Source organism: Sapajus apella, unplaced genomic scaffold (assembly GCF_009761245.1).
Source record: "Sapajus apella isolate SASKATOON/1434 unplaced genomic scaffold, GSC_monkey_1.0 scaffold126, whole genome shotgun sequence".
In the NCBI taxonomy this organism is placed as follows: Eukaryota; Metazoa; Chordata; class Mammalia; order Primates; family Cebidae; genus Sapajus; species Sapajus apella.
Window position 1 is genome coordinate 75383 of NW_022437066.1, and position 10822 is coordinate 86204.

Below are 10822 nucleotides of genomic sequence, written 5' to 3' on the forward strand. Positions count from 1 at the left end.
CTCTTTTGGAGGGATATTCTCTCAGTGTTTGCTTGAAGGCTGTGCCACTGAGCCTTGACAGGCCCATGTTTAACCCCAGGAATGCTATCTACAAAACAGTAAATGCTGTGGCCTGTGCCCTCAGTGAGATGCTTCTCATGAGAACAGACCCAGGGTCTGGGGAGAACAGAGTCCCATACATCTCATCCACAGGTAGCTCTTCTAAATTCCAGTGGCTTCGATAGATGCCTCTTGTACTCAGAGTCTGTCATCTATTTTGCTTACTGGTCACAACTGTGTCATCCCATGGAGCTCAAATGACAGGCATTGAAATCTTTGTCCAGAGTTACAGATACATCTGTACTTCTTCCCAAGTAGATGACAGCTTTAAAAACATGAGCTCTCTATTTCAACTAGTTGATGGAGAAAGTCTGCTCAAATAGAAGATACTGCTGATGCAAACATCTGGAGAGACAGGGCACAAAGTCACCTCTTCACTGCCCACAACCATTCAAAGACTATCCCACCCTCCTTTCTATGTGGGTTATTTTGTCATCTTTTGTAGTCCAAGACCCTCTACTGACAGATTTGCATAACTCATCTCACTTAATCCTGGACCATTTCAGAAAGTTTATCCCTATCTTTGTCTCTGACATGAGACAAAGAAAGAATGCTGAGAAGGGCTATGACCAAGATCACAGAGTGAATTCAGGAGTGAGCTGGGATCTGAACTAAGATATTGCTGAGTTCCTGTCATACTCACAGAGTATGATTAGGGCCTCCTGATTTCAAGCTCTAAGGCATGGATGGCATTTCCATTAACATTTACATAATTCAGAAACCTAACCCCTAACCCTAAATTTAATATTTGCCAAGTGTTTCACATATCTTATGATACTTGCAGAATTTTGTGTTGTAGTTATTCTTTTTTTTTTCTCCTCTATATCCACCTGAGGAACAGTCAGGTTAACAATATTGCTGGGAAGCAGTTTCTTTGATAATGAAATATCTGGCACAATATGACATTCTGAAATATGAGGACTTTCCTGCTAGACTGGAGATTCGATGAAAGTGACAGTTTGTCCCTCCATCTCTACCAGTCAAGAATTTGCCATCCAGCATGAGGCAGCTGAGAGAGCCAGTGGGTTCACTGAAGTTAGATACAATTTACAGTTGGATGCATTCTTGCCCTAAGTCCCACACCAGAGTTCTGACACAATAATTATACCCCCTCACTGCATTTCAATATCCACAAAAATTAATAAAGTACCTGTTTTCTTTACTAATTGTTCACTGCATAAACAAATACGTTTTCAAGTATTTACATAGATTGCCGTGATGTGCACTAGCACTTTTTAATCAATTAACTATATTGTCTAATTAAGTAAAATGAGTGGGTCGGGCCCTGTGGCCCGTGCCTATAATCCCAGCACTCTGGGAAGTCAAGGCAGGCAGATCACCTTAGGTCAGGAGTTCGAGACCAGCCTGGCCAACATAGTGAAACCCCATCCATCTCTACTAAAAATACAAAAATTAGCCAGGCACAGTGGCGGGCACCTGTAATCCCAACTACTTGGGAGGCTGAGGCAGGAGAATCACTTGAACCCAGGAGGTGGGGGTCGCAATGAGCTGAGATCATGCCACTGCACTCCAGCTTGGGCGACAGAACCAGACTCTTAAAAAAAAAAAAAAAAAGTTAACATCAGTATTTAAACCTGAAATATCTTGCAACTGGTACGTGTGTGATACACACACATACATACATACACACACACACACACACACACACACACACACAGGAATGGAGAATATTGCAAGGCAATATACTGTCCAGTAAACTCTTATGAAATTTCAACAATCAGCGGTGCCTTTTGTCTCTTATTCGGCATTGAGAATTTATTTTTCTTTACTGATTATCCCAAATATGGACTTGGCTTTTATGTATCTATTTCCTTGATTTACAAATTAAGAGTGATTCTCACAAATGATCTTTTTTTTTTTTTTTTTGGTCTAAAAAAATCACGTTAGAAGATTTGTGCTGTTAGACATCATAACCACTGTGACTTCAAGGATACAGCTGGACAGAATCTTAAGGGTATTTGATAAGGGGGTGTTTGGTGGATGAGTTCAAGGATGTGTGCAGAGTCCCCAAGACCCCGAGGGCCTGCTGTGTCCCTGTGGATGAGAACCACACTGCAGGCAGCTGGACTGGGCAGGAGACGGCAGCAGGTGGGAGCTTTCAGGGACAGGTGGCCAGGTCAGTTCTGTGATCCCTGTTCTGAAGCCAGTGGGAAACCATCGTTAAAGTTAAATCAGGAGAGTGACGGAATGAGACTTATTTGTAAAGGAGATTTTGGGAACGATCACGCTGAGATCTCTGTGGCACGTGGGTGGGCCTGTGCTCCTCCAGGGGGCTGCAAATTCCCACCTGAAGTGGCGCATCTACATCTGCCCAGAGGGAACCACTGGGCAGACCCAGCCTGGGGACAGCTCTGCTCTTCACCTCTGCAAAGGCTCCAGAAAAGGAAAATAGGACCCAGATGGAAAGAGACATTTTCCACCCAGCAGAGGCGGCTTCGAAGTGAAACGGGCCTGTGGACCCGACGCTCAGGTAGAAACATGGCCCCCGTGGACCCGACCCTCAGGTAGAAACGTGGCCTCTGTGGACCCAACCCTCAGGTAGAAACGTGGCCTCCTATACTGGGGTCACCTAGCGCTTACCTGGGAGGGGTCCCTGTTTTGGGTGAAAGACACCGGGGTGTTTTCTATGAAGCTGCACATCTGGCGCAGCAACAACCGCTGGGGACGCTGAGAGAAAAGAGAAAGAAAGCTCCATACTCCCGTTGCAAGTTCCCTGAAAGTCTGGAATTACCGGGAAGCAATCTAAGCTGTAGAACCACCGCGTCCACTCCACCTCCGCGACGCAGATACGACAATGCACGGCAGGGGCCGGGCCCGAGCAGCTCCGGCCCGACAGCCGCTGTGCTGCGAGTATTGATCACTCCGGGCGCCGTAGCGGGACGGCAGGGCCGCGCCGGGAGCCCGCGGTTCACACGAACGTTCCGCATGGAGGCGCCGCGTGAGCGTCACAGGCGTTTGCCGCGAGCACCGCGGGTGTCGTGTCGTATTTCGGACGCCGCGCCTGCAGCAGGAACGCTCCATTCGTGTTCCGAGGCTGCGCCGCGGACCTCGCACTGCAGTCGCCAGAACCTCGGTGCGCAGAATCCAGATGGGCCTTGGCTTCCAGTTTTCCACACCCAGCCGTTCTTACTGGTCTCTAACCCGCAGCAGCCAGCGCTGCAAACAGGAAGGGTTTCACTCACCACGGACGCGGCCTCGAGCTGTCCCGAAGCGAGGCGGTGCCCTCCCACCCCGCTCCGCCCCGTCTGTGCTGAGGGGAACATGGCTTCGCCCTCACATCCGGCCCAGCCCGGAAGCTGCAGGCCCCGACGGCGCAGGCTGGAGGCGGTGCCTCCAAACCTGAAAACGGGGCTCGGGCGCCGCCTGCCGGCGGGCGGGGCACTGCAGCGCCCTCTTGCTCACGGTGTGGTGCCCGTGTGCCCCCTCCTGGCGACTGGGGACACTGCAGGGCCCTCTTGCTCCCAGGGTGACAGTTGGGCGCCCCCTGCTGGCTTCCTCCTACACCACTTAAAGTCGGAGCGCAGGTTGTTCAGGGCCGTCAATTCTGGAAATTCAAACTGAAATGGAGCTAATACTGGGGAGAGCTGACGTCCCAGTTCCTAACTTGGAAGAAAGATTTTTTCACCAAGAGGCAGTACAAAGACAGCAGATAACTTCATTGGGGAAAAAACGCAGTGTGTAGAAAGAATAAGTACAGCTCGAGGGGAGTGGGCTGATCTTCAGGAAAACAGACCCAGGGTCCTGCGCAGGGAGCTTTATGTTGGGCTTCTTCACATTCCTTAAGTTTTCATCTCTTTTGTCTGGTTTTCCTGCTCCTGCCTTAAGTCCCCAACTTGCCCCACCTAGGCTTGTGGGACCCCCTCACTGCTGGTTGACATGCACCTACAGTGATCAGTCAGAATCCACTGCTGGGGCTGGGCTTCCTGCCACTCCAGGAAGGTCCTACAATGGTCATGTCTGTACCTACTGTGCCTGCCCTCATGTGTACTTATGGTGCCAGGTTTCTCTTAAGAATATCCCCTTTGTCCTTTTCAGCATGTAGCTAGCTATACCCTGACATTTTAACTGCAAAGTGAATGAATGATTGGGGCATCTTAAGACGAGCTCTGTGCCCCAAACTCACAGCCTCCCCCACCATCTACCCAACCCCAACCCCAACCCACCACCGTAATCCTAACCAACCCCAACCCTGATCCCCAGGGAGGTCAAATCTGCCTCCTCCTTCCAAGTGCTTCCCTTGATCCTCACCACATTCTCTACCTGATCCCACACTTGCATTGAAAACAGATTGCAGGCTGTGCGCAGTGGCTCATGCCTGTAATCCCAGCACTTTGGGAGGCCAAGGCAGGTGGATCACTTGAGGTCAGGAGTTGGAGATCAACCTGGCCTATATGGTCAAACCCGGTCTCTACTAAAAATACAAAAATTATCCGGGCATGGTGATGTGCACCTGTAATCCCAGCTACTCAGGAGGCCGAGGCAGGAAAACCACTTGAACCTGGGAGGCAGAAGTTGCAGTGAGCCGAGATAGCGCCACTGCACTCCAACCTGGGCGATGAGAGCAAAACTCTGTCTCAAAAAACAAAACAAAACAGTTCTCACTTTCTTCTGACCCCTCCTGGCAGTGCACCCCCAGTCCCACACCCTTGCATATACCAATGGCAGCATGGTGGGGTTTTGTTTTTGATTTTTTGCTAAGTTTTTATTTTAATCCAAGGACTTTGCTTCATACAAAATGTCATTGTAGAAACAATAGCAGAATCCAAAGTTTGGCTGATAAATATTACTCAGGCAGCAAACTAGTCAATCACAGAATTTTTTTTAAGTAGGTCCCAGTTGGGTTGCATGGTTGGGACTTGTTTTTTTAACACTTCTTAAATATAAAGTTTTGCAACAAACCTTTGATTTATATCAAATATAATTAAAAATTAACAAATGAATACATTGTATCAAAAAGTACGAAGATATACATCATGCACATACTTGTATATATGTATATATGTATATATGTTACATGCACACATAACTTGTTCAAACTACAGCCACTGCTTGACTGGTTCCAGATGCAGACAACTGGGTGATGCATTTCAAATTTGGCAACTCACTATGAGATTCAGGGAACACATATGATAGCTGGAGAAGACACAGTGAGAAAACCCAAAGTCAGGAAAACAAGACAAAATGTCTATTTTCCCCCTCCCTGTGATTTTCATCAATTCCAGTGCCTACAAAAGTCCAGACAAGCCAGCTGGGCTGTGTGGGTCTAGAAAAGCGTATTCTTGACCCAACACTGCCTGGGGAAATGGCTGTGGTTTTGCATGGAATGGACACATTTGACACCCAAGGTAACATGGGCTGGCAGCAGGAGGAACAAGAGACAAAACATCAGTGTCAAAATACACATCCTTCTACTCTGCCACGTGATCACATGCACAGTCCGAGATTCCTGGTTTATTCTATTGGAATAAAATATTCTGTTATCTTTAAAGTTTCAGAGTGTTGTGCCTTCAGGTAAGGAAATTCTATAAAAAGGTTTGGTCACAATCATGCTGAACCCCAGACCAGGCAGCGGTCATGTGTGTTTTATTTCTATTAAATGTGTCTTTTGTTGCATAGCCCTATGGATTAATGACATCCACACACTAAACACACCTGCACAGGCACTGCGTCTCCTGTGACACAGACACACGCACACACATCACACAGAATTTCTTTGAGGAGAATCATGGGGTAGAAGCCAAGAATCCAACACAGATCATCTGGAATTTCAGAACACAGAGGACATACCACCACCAACTGCTCTAAATGCTGTTTTGTCACAGAACAAAGGGCCTCCCGGCATCTTGTGTACCTTGGACAGTGTCCTGAGTGTGGTCTTTCTCTCCTGAGCGTGGCCGTGGGGTCGGACTCACTTGACTGCCTGCTCCCTGCGTCTGGTGCCAGGACAGTGCTGGGCGTCAGGTGCCCCGCCTCAGCAGCGGGAGCCGTGGCCTCCCTTGGTCACTTTCTCTACAGAGTTTCACTCCAGCTGGGGCTTCCTCCCTCCTGCCCTGACAGCCCCATATCCAAGCCACCAGCGTCTCCCTCCATCCTGCTAGCCTTTCCCTGTCTTCTGCCATATGTGGAAAGAAACCTATTTCACACACCACAGAGCGTGCCCTGAGAATCCGATGCAGAACAGACTGAACATGCCTCACACAAGCCCATGGTCAGCCGCCCTGTGGCTTCCCTGGAAATACGTGTGCTCGTGGGAGGACAACAAAGGCTGCCTTGTTTCCCACCACGACGTCCAGTGCTCTCCACTGGCAAGGACTTGCTACCCAGGTGCCACAACCTCCCACGATGGTTCCGGAGGCCTCGTCTCACACCACAGTGCCCAGAAGCCTGGGTGTGAGGGCCTGGCGGTCAGGCACTTGATCAAGAGCAGCGGAGCCAGGGGCCACCTGGGGTCCACCTGGCCGGACACAGCTGCACAGGGAGTCTCCTCACACAAGCCACAAAGACACGTGGCAAAAAGCTGACACCTTTCTTCCACAGCTTTGATTTGTTAAAGTTATGTGAACATTTCCTTCCCCATTTTTCTGATTTTCTATTTTTCCTACATCGAGTATATAGAAGTGACAAAAGAGTAAGGGGTGTTGCAATTAAAACTAAAAACTACAGCAAGAACTCTTTCCAACGCGGTCCCGGGGGGGCCGACGGTGTCCGGGGAGGGACAGAGCGTGTCTGCGTGAGCGTTCACGGACTCTGAGGGGCTGCACAAGCCACAGCTGGTGCAAGCCTGCGTCCCGCTCCCCATCCCCACCGTCCGGAGGTCTCGCCGTGCTTTCAAGCAGGCCCTGCTTCTCTGTGCCGCACAGCCACACGAAGGGTGCTCCCCACAGGATGCAGAGCTCCTCACAACGGCTCCAAGCACCCACCCTGGATGCTGAGTCCCAGGATACGGGACTTGGACTCCTGGGTCCTTCTCAGCCACACAGAGCAGCCTCCAGTTTAGGGTCTGGTGTGTGGTACAAGACCCAGGAAGGCAGGACAGGAAGGGGACAGAAAGAGCGCATCCTCTAACAGGGCTTTATTCGTCATCTAGAATAAAAGAGGGGAGGAGGGAGAGAGGGGCCGCAGGAGCCTCACTAAGGTGGGCGAGGCCTCCCCCTAGGGGCTGCTGCCCCATGTGGATGATAGAACTCATCCACTGGAACACGCACCTGCTGCATGCAGGCGTCTGGGCGGTCACGGTGCAGCTAGCACCAGTGGTCTTGGTCAGGGTGGGGGTAGCTGTGCCGTGCTCGGCCACCCGAGCTGAGTCCCAGGGTGCAGTGGTAGCCATTGGGCACGCGGCGGAGAGGGTGAGACTGGGAGGTCAGGGAGGACACATAGGAAGTCCTAGAGGAGCGGCCCGAGTTGGTCGCCACAGCCTCCTCGAAGGTGAGCGTGTCCTCAGGCAGAGCGTGGACAGAGGCTTCACTGTCCAGACGCTGCCCCAGATAAGGGTCAGAGCTGATCCGAGAGCCAGGGGCCAGGGGCGGGCTGAGGGGGTCTCTCTGGAGCAGGGCGTTGTGTTCAGAAAGCCCACGGCTGAGCCGGCCCGGGGAGAAGGCAGGGAGGCTGGTCTGGGCCCCCGCGAAGTGGACAGGTGAGGAGTTGGCCGTCTTGTAGGTGATACTGGGGCGAGGAGTCAAGGGCGTCTGGGGGAGCTGCCTCCGCCCACCGCGCCCAGGGGTGCTAGCACCAGATGTCGACAGCAAGGGGCTCCCGTTCACGGAACCACTGCCCTGCAGCAAATCAAACACACAAACCGAACCATAGAGCACATCACACACAGGCCCTCGTGGGCAGGGAGCAGAGAGGGAAGCCACGGGGGACACACTGGGCCATGATGGCCAGGGAGGCAACAGGCACCTGTGTGTGAGGAAGGGCGACGGTCACCATTAGGCCCAGGAATGGGGTGGGGAGAGCAGGTGATGGGAAGGGACAGGCGGGGCCCAGGGAAGAGGACAGAACAAAAGCCCAACAGCCACAGTCGGGGAAGGGGAGTCAGAAGGGACAGAGAGAGGGGTGTGGATTCGGAGTCTCGGTCTGAAAGTGGATGAGGACGCAGACCCACCGTCCCAGGGTGACCCAGGCAGGAGCCTGAGGAGGACACAGCTGGGCTGGGGTGCCAATGACGGTCTGGGACAGGGCGCCCAGCCCTTGGGGTTGCTGGGAATGACAAAGTGCAGTGGGGAGGCCCTAGGGAGAGGAGCCTGTGGGACAGGGCCACAGGGCCGAGGGAGAGGCTGCTGGGCCCTGACCTGCCCACCTGATCCTCTTACCTGGGGGTGGGGTCCTGGCTCCTGGCCAGCTGTCGGTGATGTGGGGTGGCTGCTGATGGAGGGCTTGGGCTTTGGGGGCTCACGGCCCCCGAAGCGGTCGCAGGAGTAGAAGCGCTGCTTCTCTGAGGAGGAGGATGAGGGCTGCCTCCGCTCCTGGGACCGGCCCCGCTCCTGCCGGCGCTCTCGCTCCCGCTTGCAGCCTGTGGGCCCCTCTCCCAGGGGCAGCCCCGGCCCCGCAGCACTGCTTGGTGCTGGCCAGGGAAGAGGAGAAGTTAGCACGGCCAGGCCCAAGACAGGGACCCCTGACCCCCAGGGCCAGCAGGACGGAATTCAGGCGGTGCCAGGGGAGGGTTAGGGTGAGGGTTAGGGCCTGGGCCTCAGCCCCACCCTGCTCCAGCTGGTTATAGGGTCATGAGGCCCACAAAGGAAGAGGGTTCCCATGGGCTGCTTGGACACCCTGACTCGGGCCACAGCTCCCCGAGGGGCTCCCCGGGCCCCTCCGCACGCACCGCCATCCGTCTCGGCAGACAGGCTGGGCCCCTTCTCCAGGGACCTCTGCTTCCTGTCCCTGCGGCGGTGGCAGCGGTGGTGGTGGTGGTGTGGCGCCTGGCTAGGGGGCGGGCGGTCCGGGGTGGTGCTGCAGAGATGAGCCCCGCGGGGGCGCTGGGCCAGCGTGGAGATGGAGCGCTTCATGGGGCTGGCATCTGCGACAGGCTGCAGACAAAGGACACGGTGGCACACGGCCTAAGAGTGGGTCTGTGGGAGGCACTGGGGTCAGCGGGGATGCAGGCAAGGGAGGGGCCACACGTCCTCCATCTTGGTCTCACAGTCAGGAGGACCCACGCTGTATCCCAGGCGGGCAGGCTGGGGAAAGATGGTGCCTGAGTCCCCAGCCCATCCCGTGTGTCCTGCCAGGAAGAGAGGCAGCTGGCTTGGTTGGAAGAACTCTGAGTGCGGCTCAGGGATGCCTTTGCTGCCTGCAGTGGGATCACTCTGCCTGGCACAGCTGGGGTGGACTGAGCCCTGACCTGCTTCCACAGCTGGAATCAGGGCCTGCGGAAGAGATCTGGGAGGGGTGGGTGGGCCCTCTGGGCCCTCCCCTCCCAGGTACACTCACCCACAGCTGCCAGCACATCACACGTGTGAAGGAGGCCCCAGTACAGGCTGCAGGGAGGCTCAGCCTGCACCCGCTCACCAGGCAGCGCCCAGGAGGGCACTGTGGGGCGGGGAAAGAGACAAGGGAGGAAGGACTGGTGGGAAGGGGAGGGAACTCCAAGAGGGAGGAGGGGCAGTGAGGAAACAAAAAGGGTCCGCTGGCCACAGCAGTGGGGAGGGGAAGTGTCAAGACAAAAGTCCAGGTCCACAGCTCCACAGCCCAGGATGGCCGAGGGACGGGGTGGCACAGGGGGCTCCCATCACTTTTGGCCACCTGAAGCAGGCTCAGGTTGCAGGTAAGGGACTGGGGCTCCTCCCCCGCCTCGGAGGTTGGGGCACAGCGTTCCCAGAGCAGCCTCCAAGGGCCACCCTCCCAGTGTCCTTGTGATAGGAGCCTCCCCTGCGAAACACGGGGCCACAGCCATCCCCCGGCCAGATTCCTCTTCCTTAACCCAAAGTGCGTGTCTCAGAAAGAGGAGAGCCCAGCAAGGAGCTCGGTAGTGGAAGTGGTCCGGGGACTGTGTGAGCAGGGAGGGTCCTCCACAGAGCCACAGGCCGGAGAGAGGGGACTGAGGTGGCAGTGAGATTTTCTGGATGAAGATGAGGTTATTGGGGGGAGTAGAGTCCCAGAGAGGAGGGGCAGAACATGATGGGGCCAGAGGGGGGGTCCCTTGGCCCCACGACCCCTGACGGGAGGTTGAGAACAGGACAGCTATCCCAGCAGCATCTATTGGACCTGACCCACCCTCTGGATGTTTGGGGCTTAAGGCACCCAGGCTGCACCTCTGTTGCGGCCCAGTCAGGGCTGCCCGGGGTGCCTGCTCCCACCTCAGCAAAGAGCTCCCCATGTGGGACCCTAGCCCTCTCCACCCCAGGTCTCCTCACCAGAGCCATAGACGCCCTTCCCCACCCCGCACTTGCCAGCCCCAGGTCCTGGACCCTCCAAGTCCACCCACCTGAGTCTCGGCAGCAAGGCGGGGCATGGAGGCCGCTCGCCCCTGGCTCTCTAGCCCAGGCTGTGGCTCACCATCGGGGCCCCTCCGGGTCATGCTCTGCATCTGAACATCCACGGCCTGGGGAGAGAGAACTCGCCTAGTCCCACCCCATGACTCTCTGACCCCTCCCTAGACTCACCCCATGGGGCACTGCAGTCTCTCCCAAATTCACGTCAGTCTCACCTAACCCCCACTGCTGTTCACATGTCCCCCATCCTAGTCTCACATACCCCCATCCCT

General features: G+C 54.8%; 1 protein-coding gene across 11 annotated transcripts in view; it reads right to left on the minus strand.

Moving 5' to 3' along the window:
- Nucleotides 1–4790: 4790 nt before the first annotated feature.
- The window catches only part of CACNA1B (calcium voltage-gated channel subunit alpha1 B), a 237163-nt gene continuing 231131 nt past the window's right edge, over nt 4791–10822 (minus strand). For 6 of the 11 annotated variants that reach the window (XM_032261876.1, XM_032261881.1, XM_032261880.1 and 3 more), the window contains 4 exons: nt 10544–10660; nt 8942–9146; nt 8433–8683; nt 4791–7892 (listed from right to left, as the gene is read on the minus strand). In XM_032261876.1, coding sequence (XP_032117767.1) covers nt 7362–7892; nt 8433–8683; nt 8942–9146; nt 10544–10660 — 1104 coding nt within the window. In that variant the 3' untranslated portion in view covers nt 4791–7361. Of the gene's footprint in view, nt 7893–8419; nt 8684–8941; nt 9147–10543; nt 10661–10822 lie in introns of all 11 variants that reach the window. The other 5 variants (XM_032261877.1, XM_032261885.1, XM_032261884.1 and 2 more) reach the window with 3 other exon arrangements.